Here is a 15,824-nt window from a genome sequence, read left to right as displayed (position 1 = left end):
GAGCCCCCGGTTGATGCTGGTGATACATTAACATTCCAATTGCATCAAATTTCAAAAAAAAACAACACACACACGTCCTTCTAGCCACAATGGGCAAATCAGGACAACAAGACGGTGAAGGCCAACAGCCTATCACACCCACACCAGAGGAGTTACAGGAATTGTATGACCTACGGGCCCAGAAGGCAAATCAGGTAAAGCCTGAACAGTCACGGCCCAAGAAGATCTTCAAATTCGCTATGCCCTCATCGACAGTCAACATCCCTACACTTAAGGGAGCATCCAATTGGGACCGCTGGTACCAAACGGTGTATGGTTGCTGTCAGATAGCTGGAATACACTCGATCCTCGCTGGAACACTAACCCAGCCACAAGGGGACGAAGAGTACGATGAATGGGAGTCCGCTAACTCATGGATTGAAGGCAACATACGTATGTCTCTTGAGTCAGGTGGCCATGCCCACATCGCAGGTATCCATGGTGCACACAACATGATCAAAGCACTCGAAGGTGCATACAAATCCAAAGGATACACCTCCCGTGAAGTACTGTGGAGGACCATTAGCCGTGCAAGCTTAGCTGACTACAAAGGAGTCACTGAGTACGTTGAGGCAATCAAACAGGCCAAAACAAAACTCGCTGAGTTAGGCCACCATTACACGTGGGAGATCACAACATCCTTCCTTCATGGACTTCCCTCCTCTTACGAATCATTTGTGGAAATCGTCTTGAACAGCCGAGGCAAAGACGCCAACGGAAGGCTGTTGGAACCAGATTTCGACTATATCGTCGAACAACTCCTTGATAGGGAACGTCGTCAGAAACTGACTAGTACCAATGACTCCAATGGCAAGGCCATGTTCACAAACAACAAGAACAAGGGGAACGGCGGCAATGACCGCAACAACAACAACAATTACAACCCCTGGCCCAAGTGTGACGACTGTGGTCGCCACCATGGTAGGACTTGCTGGCTATCCAACCCCGATCAGGCCTCCGCTGAGTGGGTTGAAAGAAACAAGGACCGTATCGAGGAATTCAAGAAGAAGAAAAAGGCTAGCAAGCCTGCTACCTCCACCGGATCCACCGAAAAACCAAAAATAGCAAGGGCGGCCTGTGCGAAGGCTGTCACGACATCACGTGACGACGGCTGGTATTTCGATAATGCAGCCTCATTCCACATGACATATTCCGAAGCCTATTTCGTTGAGGAACCAACACCCCTCGAAAACCCCATCCCAGTCGAGACTGCTGACGGGAGGATACTGGAGGCCACTGCCGTGGGCAATGCCCTGCTGGAGACCCTCATTGAGAATGACGACGGCGAGGACGAAGAATGCATGCTCACACTTGCAAACGTCCACTACGTCGAAGGTCTATCCACAAATCTACTCTCCCTAGGCACGTTCCAACGTAACGGCCTCACTTACACCGGAAAGGGGGACCGTCTGAGGGTCTATGACGACAATGACGACACCGTCCTTGAGGGAGAACTGATAGACACACTTTGCAAGCTGAGACTCACATCATTTGAAGCTGCAATGGCCAAAGAGATCGCCATGGCCGCGGTTATCAAAAAAGCAACCACCGAAAGGCAACAGCCATTGAATGGCATCAAGCATTGGGCCACCTGAATTTCGATGACGTTGCCAGGCTACCGGCCATGGTAGAGGGAATGGAAATCATAGGCAACACCAAAAGACAATTTTGTGAGCCATGCACCTACGGAAAACAGAAGAAGACCCCAGGCCACAAACCAATGACTGAGGTAGAAAATGCTTTTGATAGCATCCACACAGACCTCTTTGGTGGCGGATCAACATTACCCCGCTCCAAAGGAGGCCACTACTACTGCTCCACAAAGACCGATCAAAAGACTCGATTCCGATGGGCAGACTTCTTGAAAACCAAGGACCAGGCACTTGAGTCACTACAAAATTCGTTGCCATGGTCAGGACACAGTTCCATACCACCCCCAAGTGTATTCGTTCTGATAACGGTGGTGAGTATGACAATGAGGAAACCCGAGACTGGCTAGCCTCCCAAGGCATACGACAAGAGTTAACCATGCCCGATTCACCTGAACAGAATGGCATTGATGAGCGTACCAATGGCATTCTCATTCAGAAGGCACGTACCCAGTTGATAGCTGCAGATCTACCACCAGGCCTATGGGCTGAGGCAATTAGAACAGCTGTTCTAAACACAAATTACTCACCCACGGCCCCATTGAGAAAGGTAGCCATGACACCATATGAGGCCCTCACTGGAAAGAAGCCAAACATAGCTCACCTGAGGCCATTTGGGACGACGGTTTACGCCCACGACTACAAGCACAAACAAAAGGGAAAAATGGCCAAACAAGGGTTCAAATGTGTCTTACTTGGCTGGATACGATACATCCTACCAGAGCTAGGACAACAGCTGGACGGACCGTCTACAATACAGTGTGACAACAAGGGAGCCATCGATCTGGCAAAGAACCCTGTAGACCACAAGAGGTCACGCCATATCAACGTCAGCTAATTTTGTACGCGAATAAGCCAATCAGACGCGAATAGAATATGACCCACGAAGGACACGAAGGCCGACGGCCTCACCAAAGCACTAACCACCACGAAATTCAGTGACTTTATCGAGATGATGGGGTTAGTGGACAAAGACCTGAACTAACAAACTAGAATGATACATGATTTCGGCCTTGGAATAGAGGTATTTGGATGTCACTAGACAGGGGGAGTGTCAGCGTGTCTAGTTCCTTCCATGTTCTATGCATGCGTTCCTTCTACATCCTTCCATGCATATTCCATCATTGTTCCTTTCATGTAGCTAGCCATAGATAGCAGTGCTTTGTTCTCCATCAGCTACATAATGGCTGATGGCCCCACCACTGAATCTACATGCTTTCTATCACCACTGCTGTGCTACGCTGAAACAGACCTCGTCACCTGGTGCATACCGGGGTGTCGACCTAGAGCGGCTCAATACCCTAGCATGCCCGCGCGCCGACGACTGCTACTGCCGCTTATATGGGCGTTGCGGTCTTGAAGGTTGCAATACTCCCGGTCATTGCCACGGACAGTATACCTTGCCGCCGGACTTCCGACTTCCCGATAATTGGATGGCCACGCATTCGTGAGTCACACATATCGTGGACCTATATTTTTACGTGACGGCGGATTCACAGAGCTTCGGCATTATTATTGTGCCCACGCCTGGTAAGGCGCCGTGAATTTGTTTGACTGGATAATGATGGATTCGATAGGATAGAGTCTTCTGACTGATGGATTGCAAACAAGCTAATCGTGCCACAAACAAGCTACATAAGTGCGTGGCACCGTAGCACGATTAGCTCACTCGCTATGTTGTAAAGTGGCCACGCATACGCGAGATCCGAGTACCTACTTTAAGGATGTGAACCTGGCCGGACAATATCTACGTCTTGCGGTAGATACAGCTGTAACTACATTTTCACAGAACGCTAGACTGTATGTGCTACTAGGGTGCAAGTAGATACGGTATGTAAATTTTCACCTGTCTTCAGTAGGTACTGATCTGACCAATCAAAATGCGCATGACTTGACTTACTAAGCGCCTTAGAAATATGTTTTGCCAAGCAATTGTATTTCAATGAACCCCACTAAACGCATCGATACTCTTTTTACGTCTGCCAGATATCATTCACAAATGAGTACAACTCCCAATTAGATGCTCAAGTAGACAGGACCCCTATTACTACATATTCCATTCCTTCCAACTCTCCCATTCCCAACTGCCATTAACCCGCAATGGCCTCAGTAACACAGGTATCCGGGACCCATTCCGAAACCGCCCAAACAATCATCGACTCGCAACCGCAAAATCACATACATGGGACCTATTCCCGAGGAGGGGAAGACCTGGTGGAGATAGAGGCCCGCACCAAAACCAAGGTGCGAGGGGTGGAAATAGACGAGGGGGAGGGGGATTTGGGCCAGTCGACCAAACGGAGGACCCAATCAGCGAGCAAGAGGCCTCTCTAGCTCAGCGATTCCCTCAGCACCTCCCATACCACCACCTCCCGGCGGTGGAGGCAGCTTTGGTGGTCGCCTGACCAAAGATGCCGAAACGAAAGAGGGCGACGAGAACAAGGAGCAGAATGGGACGGAGGACGAAGTCGAAGCTGAAGTCTGCTTTATATGTGCTTCGCTTGTGGTCCACAACTCTGTTGCCCCTTGTAATCACCGGACTTGCCATATCTGCGCCTTGAGATTGAGGGCTTTGTATAAGACGAGAGCATGCGCTCATTGTCGGACGGAAGCCAAATTCGTCGTATTCACTGATGATGCCACTAAGCGTTACGAAGACTTTGTTGAGGCGGACTTCCAAGAGACCGATGAAGTGCTGGGTATCAAGTACGAGCAGAAAGAAATCCACAGTGACACAATACTTTTACTTCGGTACAATTGCCCTGACGAAAGCTGCGACATTGCCTGTCGGGGATGGCCGGATCTTCACCGTCATGTCAGGAGTATCCACCACAAGGTCCTGTGTGATCTATGTACAAGGAATAAAAAGGTCTTTACACACGAGCACGAGCTGTTCACACAACAAGATCTGAAGAAGCATGAAAAGTTCGGAGACGACCATCCCGGGGCCGTAGACCAAAGCGGTTTCAAGGGGCATCCAGAATGCGGCTTCTGCAGACAGCGGTTCTATGGAGACGACGAGCTGTATACGCATTGTAGAGATAAGCATGAGAGGTGTCACATCTGTGATCGTAGGAACCCAGCAAGGCAACAGCAGTACTACGTGAATTACGATTCATTGGAGCAACATTTCAGGAAAGATCATTTTTTGTGTGCAGATCAAGAGTGCATGGACAAGAAGTTCGTTGTCTTCGAATCCGCGATGGATCTCAAGGCGCATCAACTCGAAGCACATCCCAATGGTCTGACCAAAGATGCCAGGAGAGATGCTAGGAGAGTCGACATCTCGGCCTTCGACTATAGGACTCCGCACCAAGACAATCGAGGAGGCAGGAGAGATAGAGAGGGTAGAGAGGGGAGAGGCAGAGGAAGGGGCAGAGATCCCAACACTGAGGCTCTCCCACAGTCAACCGCACAACCTTTGCGTAGAGATGAGCTCGCTTATCAGAGGCAAATGGCAGTCCAAAGTGCTCAGTCAGCCACTGCGAGGACCTTCGACGACCAAATGACCTCTACCGACGCATACGCTGCGAGGCCCACAGGCCGAGTTCAAGACATAGTCACAGCACCTAGGAATCATACTACCACAAACAGCTCGTTTCCAGCCATAGACAATCTCCGTCTTGACTCCGCCGCTAATACAATACCAGCACCTCCCCAAGCCGCACCAGCAGTGACCCCACAAGAACAAGCCCGAAGATTGCAGCACAGCTCCGTCATGGACCGCGCTTCGACCATGCTCAAGTACGACCAACCCAAAATCTCAGACTTCCGCAGCAGCGTTTCGTCCTATCGCACATCCACCATCACAGCCTCCCAACTCATCGACTCCTTCTTCTCCCTCTTTGACGTTCCCTCGGCGGATCTAGGCAAACTCATCAAAGAACTTGCCGATATCTACGAAAATGAAGCAAAGCGCAATGGTCTGCTCAAGGCGTGGAATGACTGGCGCGCCATCAATGAGGACTATCCATCATTGCCAGGGCCCAGTGGTGTCTTACCTGGCTCTCCAGCCGCTGCTGCAGGTAGTGGAGGCCACCGAGTGCTCAAGCTGAAGAGCTCCACAGCTCAATCATCACGCTCGGCAGTTAGCAAACAAGGTAGCTGGGGCAATTCCACGGCCGCGAACCCATTCCCATCGATACCTGCATCCTCGGCCAACAGAGCAGGCGCGGGACGCGTTGGCGCCACACCTTGGATTGCCCCTTCCTCCTCATCGAGACCCCCACCAGCATCCTCGCGACCACTATCCAGACCCTCAACCTCCGGCCAAACAGAACGGTTCAGCGGCAGATGCCTTCCCCGCGCTACCAGCCGCTGCAAAGCCCAACACCATGATCATGGGACTAACGCGAGGGACTGTGCGGTGGGACGACGGGAGGGGAAGCAACAATCGTGCTAACCCGTGGGGGGCTGCGGATGGTGGAAGTGGGAGTACCACTCCTGCGGCCGAGACAGACGGAGAGCCCGAAGCGGGCAAGAAAAAGGCAAAGGGGAATAAGAAGCAGACTTTGTACAAATTTGGTTAATCACCTTTCTTGAATTGCAGCCCATCTTTAGACATAGACAACGGCGTATGATGCCTGGGATCTGCTCGGCTTGGCTCTTAAACAGTTTTTTTGGGAAACCCTATGTGATATCTTCGACGGGGTTGACGATATTATGTACATAGACTATATAGCGCGATGCTGGTAAGATAATAGAAGCGGCAATCTTGGCACGGATTACACGATAGCTGGTCCATAGAATGCCACAATGTTTAGGCGTGGTCCCCTTCTTAAGCCAACACTCCGGCGCAAACGATGGGTTGAACACGGGATTTCAAAGGCAGGATCATGCACATGGTCGATGCTGCTTTGATTTTCAGAAAGCATCTGGATCATGAACGGGTAAAAGCGCAGCATAGATATCTGCTCGAACATAGATGAAGCTCGATCGAAGCCACATGATGACTTTAAAAGGGTAGAAGCCCGAAATCTATGCCCCATTGATCATCAAACGAGCTCAAGCACAAGCACAAGCACAAGCACAAGCGAAATGACATCTCAGACTCTGCAGCCTCGCGAACGATATGGCCATCTAACTCTCATCCCCCGTTTCGGACTGGAGAGCACCCGTCATTTCGAAGCGCGGCTCGGGGCTCCATTCCATGCTCTCGGCTGATTCTTCCGGCCGGGTACCTCCACCATGGCTCACGGAGCGGTCCTCCGCCTCACTTTCTGTCCGAGCTTCAGCCTCGACCTCCGTCCCAGTGTCCGATTCCTCCTCGCTCTCGTCCGCCGCTGAAGCGGCATCCGCGTCAATAGCGGCCATGCGGTTCACGAATTCGTCCTGTAGTTTCTGCATCCAGGTGGCCAGCACCTTGCCGTTCATATTCCCTTCGTGCGCCTGTACGAGTTGTTCGCGTAAACTGAGGATCAGCTTCCTGCGCCTGACCAGTGCTAGAGTCTTGGAGTTCTTCTTGCGCTTCTCCATGTTCGACGTCAGCTTCTTGGAAACCTGCTCCGCGACACGCAGGACATCTGGAGGCAGATCGACGACTTTGGCGAGTGCAAGACCGTAATGCTCTTCTTGGACCGCACCGCTGGCAACCTTGTATAGCATCTTCATCTGATCTGCTTCGCTCATGTCCACGGAGAGGTGGAAATTGACGACGCCACTGCGCTCGGCAAGGATCTTTGCCAGGTCGCGGAAGTGAGTGGCGAACCAGACGAAGGCCCCACTCTCCACCAAAGCCTCTGCGACAGCGATGGCGATGGAGAGACCGTCTCGAGTGCTGGTACCTCGACCAAGCTCGTCGACAATGACCATGCTTCGAGCATCGATGTTACGGAGGATGAAAGCTGTCTCGCGCATTTCGGCCGCAAAGGTGGAGACATTCGCTTCGATGCTGTCGTCCATTGAGATGCGGGCGAAGAGCTGGTGGAAGATTGGGAAGGATGCATAGGAAGCCGGTACAAAGCATCCTATCTGAGTCATAACAGCCATTAGAGCGATTGATCGGATGTAGGTACTTTTTCCGCTCATGTTGCAGCCCGTGATGATCTGGAACCTGCTTTGCCGTGTGGCATATGCGTCATTTGGGACATACTTCTCTTTATGTATCTTCTCTCGGATAGGGTGTCTTCCACTCTTGATAGCGAGGGTGCGAGTCAATTCGGGCCTGCAGTAGTCCTGGGTGGTTACCAACTGCGCGAAAGAAGCAGTGACATCGAGGAGTGCAATAGCATCGCTGATCTTGAACAGAGGCGCGATCTCCGCACGGAGATTCTGGATGAATTCTTGTATGCTTCGATCGCTCAGTTGAAGCACCTCATGGTGAGAGTCCATTATTTTCTGGTTCCACTTAAGGAGATCCAGGGTCTGACACTCAATCGTGTTCCTCTTTTTGAAGACGTTAATGAAAACATCTGGCAGGTTGCGGTCCTCTATCTCCGATGCAGCGATGCGGATGTAGTACTGCCTGGCGGTGTCGTACTTCATCTCAAGAGCTATCTCATGGGTTTCTGGATTTGGTCAGCTCCACAAGACAAACAGGCGGTGCTCGACCCACCACCCAAACCTGTGACGAGCTGGTAAGCGTCCGCGTTCGCCTCTTTGTACGTCTGTCTTGCAACATCAAGAAGGCCGTTGACTCCTGACTGTGGAGAGAAGCCCGATCATTCAACGATCTTTTAAACCCGATAGGACAGCGGCTAACCTTCACTGCATATGTCCTCTGGTTACGTAAGTCCAGAGGTTGAACCTGGTACGTAATATCTTCATTGATGGTGTCATCGATCATGGCTTGCACGTCGGTATAATTTGCAGGAGAGCACAACTACACTATCAGCGCCATCAATCAAAGACAACAAGCATTTCCTACCTCGAATATTCCCACTAGCAGTTCGCTTCTTGTAGTTTCCAGTGCTTCGTAAATTGGAGGAATCGACTTCACGTATTGCTTAAGTGAGATGACATTGTTAATTGATTGCTCTGAGTGCTGAATGGAGGGTTTCGTAGGGATCAGGGTTATCTGCTTTTGTCAGGTTCCGCTGCTACTATAGCTGGACAAAAACTGACCGCCGTTAAGACCCTGTCAACGTCCACAAAAGCTTTTAGAGCTGCCACGACTGTCAGCGCACGGTCAATGTGTTATCGAGAATTATCGTCTTGCCTTGTCGAACAGCGAAAAAAACGTCTTCTCTCGTGGTCAACTCCTCCAAGGCATCATAGCGTTTCGTCAAGTAGGCGGCACTTGTGGACGGTTGGAGAACACTGCTCTTAAGGACTCGAGCGCCCATAGCCGTCTGGGTCTGGTTTAGCAGACCAAACAAACAATCTTTCGATCTGGCATTCTGCAGGTTCTGAATAAGCTCTAATGCGTGAATGGTTGAAAGATCGGTCATCATCGCGCCATCAGCCGGCTGGTATGTGATGCGAAGAGAATGGAAAGGGAAGGAGTACAAGAGGCTGAGCTCAATGTATTTGAGCACCTGGAACAACTCAGCCTCGATCGGAGAAGCATGCTAGATCGCTACCCACGGCAGCGATACAGCAAATTGCGTAATAGTTGCCTTCAATAGCAACTTTGAGAGCTTCCAGATCCTGCTTCATTGCCAACTGTTGAATGTATTCCATCCCTGTCGTCTCAGCCCAGTACTTTCTATCTATTGGGCTGATGCGGATGTGGGGAAGGTCGCCTTCAATGACAGAGTAAAGCTTTGACTTAGGCTGTGCGGCAGTAATCATGACAAGGACTTCAGTTGGCTCGAGACAAGCAAGCTTATGTATGGTCTTGACATAAGTCTGGTTGTCTGATATTTGACAGAGAACAGCTTCAGTAGTAGATATGTTGACAAAGGCCAAGCCGACGATAGGAGAAAGTCCTCTGGATTCGCTGATAGCGCAGATGATCTGCTGATCCCCACCAATGGTCGAGGCAGCTGTTCTAGGTCTACCAGTCCGCGGTCGACTAGTGGTAGCCCTGCTCATGCTTGTGCTTGGACGAGGGGTAGTACTTTCATCATACGGGCGTGATGGATAAGATGTGGTAGCAGAAGTATAAGATGTGGATGGACGACTACTGGCCGCCATGTTGGATGGCCCGTCCGCTTACCTGACGATGCTGGCTCGAGTAGGGGTTTTCCTTCCTCTTCTCTGAGGAATTGCCGCTCACTTGCAGTCCGATCGTGTAAGTATGGAGACGAGAAGAATGGAGATGAAATAAAGTTGGTGAGGTCGGCCTAACCCGGGCCCGAACTTGACTCGGCAAGGGGCTGTTGGGGGGTGAAACAGCGTTCGGGTAGGGGTCGGCTCGGGGCACGTGGGGTCAAACGTTCGGACATAATAGGTACTTAAAATATTTTGGCTGCCGCTCGCTAGTCTAAGCACTTTTCAAGGCATCAAATATTTTGGGTCTTCGAGTAAGGTACATCTTTTCTTGTGTACCTTTTTCTGGCGTAAACTTGTTTAACTCATCATGGCGACTACTCTACCCCCACCAAGCAAGCGTCAACGCACCGCTACAGCCGAGAAGGCAAGAGCGCAGCAAGATGTCGACACAATCCCTGACAACCTGGGATCAATCCGAGTGCAATTTCTGGATCAAGCCTCTGGCATATCAGCCGGTCCACCGGTCTCTGTGCCAGTCCGAGATGCTACGGTGAAGAATCTGGAGCTGCTGTTGAATACCTTGCAGAGGAACGTAGGTGTTCCCAGGACCACGAGTTGTTCTCCCCATCAACCGAAGGCAGAAATAGTCGCTGACCCTTCGCAGGATGCCTCTGAACGAATCCCCTATCGGTTTTCCTATCGCTCTGACTCATCTGATCCCACCCGACTCGACAACGCTCTTGATGTATCAGATGATCTCTACCATTCCCTTCTCAAGCCTGGCCTGAAGACAACCGAAGACTCTATCAGTCTCCAATATACCCCCCAAGCAATATTTCGAGTCCGTGCCGTATCAAGATGCTCCTCCTCAATACCAGGGCACGGGGAAGCCATACTAGCAACAGCGTTCTCGCCTTCGTCATCATCAAGACTAGTAACAGGCAGTGGAGATTCGACTGCTCGGATATTCGATTGCGACACTGGAACACCCATTCACACTTTGAAAGGCCACACGAGTTGGGTACTGGTAGTCAGCTGGTCTCCAGATGATTCGACGGTAGCTACAGGTTCGATGGATAACACAGTCAGATTATGGAACCCCAAGACTGGCGAATCACTAGGTGCACCCCTCAAAGGTCACAGTAAATGGACCACCAGTTTAGCGTGGGAACCTTACCATCTCCAGACGCCTGGCCGACCACGGCTCGCCTCTTCTTCGAAAGATTCCACCGTAAGGGTGTGGGACATTGTCTCTAAGAGGATCGAATTGGTGCTCAGTGGTCACAAGGGATCTGTATCCTGCGTTCGCTGGGGTGGGACCGGCAAGATATATACATGTTCGCACGATAAAACGGTAAAGATCTGGAATGCAAATGACGGTACTCTCGCACATACGCTCTCCTCCCATGCCCATTGGGTCAATCATTTGGCTCTCTCCACAGACTTTGTACTACGAACCGCCTATCATGACCACACCGGTCATGTGCCACCAACGCAGGAAGGCAAGATTGCAAAGGCAAAAGAGCGCTTTGATAAAGCTGCAACCATTAGCAATGAGATAGTTGAAAGGCTAGTGACGGCCAGTGATGACTTCACAATGTATCTATGGGAACCATCCAAGACTACTAAACCTCTTGCTCGCCTTCTTGGGCATCAAAAACAGGTAAATCACGTTACGTTCTCCGCCGACGGTCTTTTCATCGCCAGCTCTGGCTGGGACAATCATGTCAAGCTGTGGAATGCAAGGGACGGGAAGTTCATTGCTACGTTGAGAGGCCATGTTGGGCCAGTATATATGACTTGTTTTAGCCCCGACAGCAGGCTGTTGGTTAGTGGAAGCAAGGACACCACGCTGAAGGTATGGGAAATTAGGACTGCAAAGTTGAAAGAAGACTTGCCAGGGCATCAGGATGAGGTGTACGCAGTTGATTGGAGTCCCGATGGAAGCAAGGTTGCGAGCGGTGGGAAAGACAAGGCGGTGAGAGTGTGGAGACATTAAAACGTTTGGTGAAGCAGCCATTCAATGATACAAGCTCATCTATGTTGAGTCATGATTATGTCATCTTCTTGAACAACGGGTGCTACGACATAAGTCACAGTTCGGTTATGCAGAAACAGTAAGGAAGACCCAGCACTAGATAGTGGCGACGGTGTCTTCACTTGGCTGATTGCTGGCATGACCTTCGGACATCATCCCTTCAATCGCCATCTCCTCCCCATCATCGCCAAGTCGTGGCTAGATACGCCTCCAATCATGTACCCGTTGACGTGATTCTCGTCTCTGACCGCCATCATAGCCATCCTCTCCAGTAGCAAATATACCTCAGGTTCGTATAGCTGCAAGCGTGACACTTTGATTCCTGTCCTCTTGTCGCTGCCAGACTCGGCCTCGAGCTCCTCCCCCAGATGGATGGGTCTCCGGTTCATATGTCTGGTCTGGAGTAACCGCTTCGGTCTACTAGAAGATCATCTAGATGGCCTTCCGGGTATCTCTTCATGTCCGGCCGCAATGATACGGGTCGTGCCATCTTTTTCATGATCCGCATCCTTGGCATAAGGATCTCGCTTGTTTTACCCGATGGTCCGGTCCGCTTACCCGGATGTTGGTTAGAGGCCTATCTTTTGTTGATTTTGTTGCTCGTTCAGGTTAGATTCAGGGGATGTATGACCGGGATCAAGCACAACACGTAACCGTGGTCCCACTACCGCTTCTGAGTACCTTAGTTGGCTGCTGGAAACCTCGCTGAGCTTTTCGAACTCCCGCAGTAACCGATTTGATATTGGAGCTATAAAAGTATTGGATAGTTGGCTCGCGAGATTGCTAATCATGATTCATAGCCGAGGGCGGGTAGCATAACATGTATGAAGTTTTGCTCGACATGCCTTGGGCTTTTTCGCTCATAGCGCTTCGTGACGACTTGTTCAGATCTAATGCAGAGCAGCTGACGCCCCTCGACCTGATGTCTCTCTCAGCTCTGGGGTTAGCAAGCCACACTCGCCACAGCGACGGTAGATCTATGAACTTGTTTGGACATCTTTTCCTTTTCTTCGCTCATATGCTTCGTGACGGCTTGTTCAGATCGAAGTAATCTTGGGCAGCTGACGCACGTTGACTTGGGAATTACAACTCTCAGCTTTGAGACTAGCAAGCCACCCTCGCTATCTTTTGTCTTCGGCCTGAGATCTCTCGGCTCTAGCGTTAGCAAACCACTCTCACCGCAGTAATCCTTCACGGCTAGGTTTTGTCCTTGACCTAAGATGGTCAGCTTTGAAGTTTGCAAAGCCACCCTTGCCTCAGCAAGCGTCCACGGTCGTGTTTTGTCCTTGATTCATCTTGCAAGCAACGTGTTTGCGGTATTCGTGGGCTGAGAACGCAGCCAGATGGGTCACACCTGTCACTTGTCTTAGATCATCTAAACACCCATAATCTAGGCCAGGTCGTTGCACGCTGCAAGTGACTTTCTTTAATACCTTACGATATGCAACCACAGCTACTAGCTAGACTTGGAGTTTAGAGCCGTTCAAGACCCATATGCACGGTACACGAGTGCGCATGGCGACAATCCGTCCACGTCGTCCAGTACTACTAGCCCAGGTGGATGCTTGGGTGTATCCTTGGGTGTCCAATCAAGCTATGACTTCTTGGATGGCACGCATCTAGTCCCCGCTGTTGGGGACGCCTCGTCTTCAGACGAAGCGTATCACCACCAGTCCGTTCTGTACGTGAGCGAAGACGGTTTGACAGCCTCCCAGCTTCCGATTCGCGATCCGAGTTCCAAGTGGTGGAACAATGGCTTTTAATGGTCTAGGATGGAAAGAGTATGGGAGGAATGATCGTTTGAATCGGTCTGAGCACTAAGTCGGAGGCGGATGTCCATTACCAATTTGATGTCCGGAGAGGCCACGTTTTATTGAGGGCATCTTTCCCTGGTCATTGATTTTCTATATGCAGTCTTTCATCTGGATAGTGGCTGAATCAATATCTCCAAAAAATCAACCCCTAACCCAAAAAAAAATTACACCTCCAGCTCTTAATTCAATGAAAATCTTTAAGGTCAGGATGGAAAAGTAGAGGAAGATCGTTGAATCGTCAGCACTAAGTGGAGGCGGATGTCCATTACCAATTTGATGTCCGGAGAGGCCACGTTCTATTGAGGGCATCTTCCCTGGTCACTGACTTTTCTATATGCAGTCTTTCATCTGGATAGTGGCTGAACCAATATCTCACGACGCAAACGACAATCGAATGTCTTGTGTTTCTCCTGCGCGGTCAATCTTAGAGTGAACACTGAATCAACCGATATTCGTTTCGAAATCCAATATCGGTTTCCGACTCTACTCAGCAAGACTCAAAGATTTAGTGCTCCCTGAAACTATAAGGATCGCGATAACTCTATCCAACGGGGTTATGCCGTTCGCCAAAGGTATCCGTCACCATCCGGCAGTGCGTAGCCCTAAAGAAGCACCTGCGCAGACAACGTGTGAACTAGGACTCATCTTCAGAGAAACAATCGTTGTGAGGCACGCCATGAACCATGGCATCAATAACTACCCACACATTCCTCATGCCTTTTACTTCCGATAATTTCTTTACCACGTTTTATCTACGCTCTTGCCTGCGCAACGGATAATCTTTGGGGGTTCGGTTGAAAATTAGGCGTATTCCATGGGGCTTTTGCGCACAAGTGGTAGGAAGTGGTACGCGATCGGTAGATTTTGGGCATCATAACAGGGCAGTAAGTCTGAATCATGCAATAGTGGCGTTGAGAAGCCCGTTTAAAATGCTTTGAGTTGTGATCCATTTGCTTTTCAGTAACGCTTTGGAGTACGCGCCTTTCATTCAAGGACTCCGTGAGTGATCTATCCCACCATGCTATTGGTCCACCCATCTCATTAGGTGTCACGCTTCTCTCGCTCTTTCTTGCCGTTATTCTTCATCCATTTTGCAATTCTGGGTCGTCCTAATAGAGCGGAGACATGATCCCTTCTTGTGAAGCCAATTGAATAGTTTCAGCGCGATAGAGCCACAACCAGGAAGAAACAGGAGATTTGAAAGCATTGCGGTTAGGGTCAGGCCCAACCATCGGTAGTATCCCAGTAGTACCTTCACCGCCTCCCGTTGATCTTCAGCAACGGCGTCCCTCAGACTCGGAGCTTATCTAGAGAGTTCTTTCTGGGCCCCCAGAAGAGAAGCTGTCGAACTAATTCGAGTTTGCTTTGGCTCCAAATCCCACGTAACGGGGGAGCGGGCAGGTGCGCACCACTGACATAGAGAGAAAGGTCGGTCTGCGTATTGCTCTTAGTATCTGAGTAGGTAGTTGGAGATAGCTTTGATCTTACGTCGTCCTCCATCCCGTCACTACTACGCATGTAATTCACGGCGGCTACTAGTCTCTGTAGAAAGTCTACAGTAAACCAATCCCGTGCAAAGATCTTGGTTTGTTCATCGCGCAGATGGACAGCGTTTGGCCCCGGGTTATTGCGAGCATTACCAAGATAGAAGAGACGTGTGCAGAAGCGAAGACGAGTGAAGTCTGAGTTGAGGGCGATGTAGAAGCTTCGACAGACATGTGGCAGTGAGTGTGTCTCTGATAGAATGTAAATCTCTTCCAATAGCTCGACGGGCAGCCTCATAAAGGGACCAGGCAAGACAAGCCCTGACGAGTTAGACATGGTTCGCTGTTGATTCATAGAATACGTATCGATATGGCACAGTAGTCACCAGAGTAGTGGACCATAGCTGGACAATCTGCTACAAGTGAGAGATTGAAGACAAAAGTTTGATCAACGAGTGGCGGCGACAGAAATGACACAGAGATTCAACACAAAAGTGACCCAGAGTGAAGGAAGGCAGAAATTCCAAGACTTAATGCTTGGCGTTCCCGGCATAGAAACGACGCTAAATGTCCTCGACGTCAAGTCCTGTCATACAGCTATCAAATCGAAGGTCAGAAGAAGAGAGTACGCCGAAAAGAGGCCTCACAAGCATTGACGCAGCCATGGACTATCTCGGAGACGATGACTACCCTCCTCCTCCACCGC

The 15,824-nt window shown here is 50.3% G+C and overlaps 6 protein-coding genes across 6 annotated transcripts; 3 read left to right on the top strand and 3 right to left on the bottom strand.

Annotated features, from left to right (window-relative positions):
• Positions 1 to 89: 89 nt before the first annotated feature.
• Positions 90 to 1,634, top strand: HO173_009405 (uncharacterized protein; the record flags this gene model as incomplete). Its single annotated transcript, XM_037311295.1, has 1 exon — positions 90 to 1,634. One exon carries the CDS (start codon positions 90 to 92, stop codon positions 1,632 to 1,634), a length of 1,545 nt encoding a protein of 514 aa, XP_037161729.1.
• Positions 1,635 to 3,788: 2,154 nt separating this feature from the next.
• Positions 3,789 to 6,217, top strand: HO173_009404 (uncharacterized protein; the record flags this gene model as incomplete). The annotated part of the gene is made up of 3 exons (XM_037311294.1): positions 3,789 to 3,932; positions 4,003 to 5,868; positions 5,921 to 6,217. The coding sequence occupies 3 exons, from the start codon at positions 3,789 to 3,791 to the stop codon at positions 6,215 to 6,217; spliced, it is 2,307 nt and encodes a 768-aa protein (XP_037161728.1).
• A 550-nt stretch (positions 6,218 to 6,767) lies between these two features.
• On the bottom strand, positions 6,768 to 9,764 carry HO173_009403 (uncharacterized protein; the record flags this gene model as incomplete). Its single annotated transcript, XM_037311293.1, has 7 exons — positions 6,768 to 8,194; positions 8,242 to 8,329; positions 8,389 to 8,508; positions 8,554 to 8,703; positions 8,751 to 8,791; positions 8,845 to 9,163; positions 9,213 to 9,764. The coding sequence occupies 7 exons, from the start codon at positions 9,762 to 9,764 to the stop codon at positions 6,768 to 6,770; spliced, it is 2,697 nt and encodes an 898-aa protein (XP_037161727.1).
• Positions 9,765 to 10,149: 385 nt separating this feature from the next.
• HO173_009402 (uncharacterized protein) lies at positions 10,150 to 11,781 on the top strand (the record flags this gene model as incomplete). Its single annotated transcript, XM_037311292.1, has 2 exons — positions 10,150 to 10,374; positions 10,447 to 11,781. 2 exons carry the CDS (start codon positions 10,150 to 10,152, stop codon positions 11,779 to 11,781), a joined length of 1,560 nt encoding a protein of 519 aa, XP_037161726.1.
• Positions 11,782 to 11,972: 191 nt separating this feature from the next.
• HO173_009401 (uncharacterized protein) lies at positions 11,973 to 12,209 on the bottom strand (the record flags this gene model as incomplete). The annotated part of the gene is made up of 1 exon (XM_037311291.1): positions 11,973 to 12,209. The coding sequence occupies one exon, from the start codon at positions 12,207 to 12,209 to the stop codon at positions 11,973 to 11,975; it is 237 nt and encodes a 78-aa protein (XP_037161725.1).
• A 2,715-nt stretch (positions 12,210 to 14,924) lies between these two features.
• HO173_009400 (uncharacterized protein) lies at positions 14,925 to 15,455 on the bottom strand (the record flags this gene model as incomplete). Its single annotated transcript, XM_037311290.1, has 2 exons — positions 14,925 to 15,068; positions 15,123 to 15,455. The coding sequence occupies 2 exons, from the start codon at positions 15,453 to 15,455 to the stop codon at positions 14,925 to 14,927; spliced, it is 477 nt and encodes a 158-aa protein (XP_037161724.1).
• Positions 15,456 to 15,824: the final 369 nt, after the last annotated feature.

The sequence above is a fragment of the Letharia columbiana genome, assembly GCF_014066305.1.
Source record: "Letharia columbiana isolate WasteWater2 chromosome Unknown Sc0000040_s0, whole genome shotgun sequence".
Classification (NCBI taxonomy): Eukaryota; Fungi; Ascomycota; class Lecanoromycetes; order Lecanorales; family Parmeliaceae; genus Letharia; species Letharia columbiana.
This window is presented reverse-complemented; position numbering and strand designations above follow the sequence as displayed.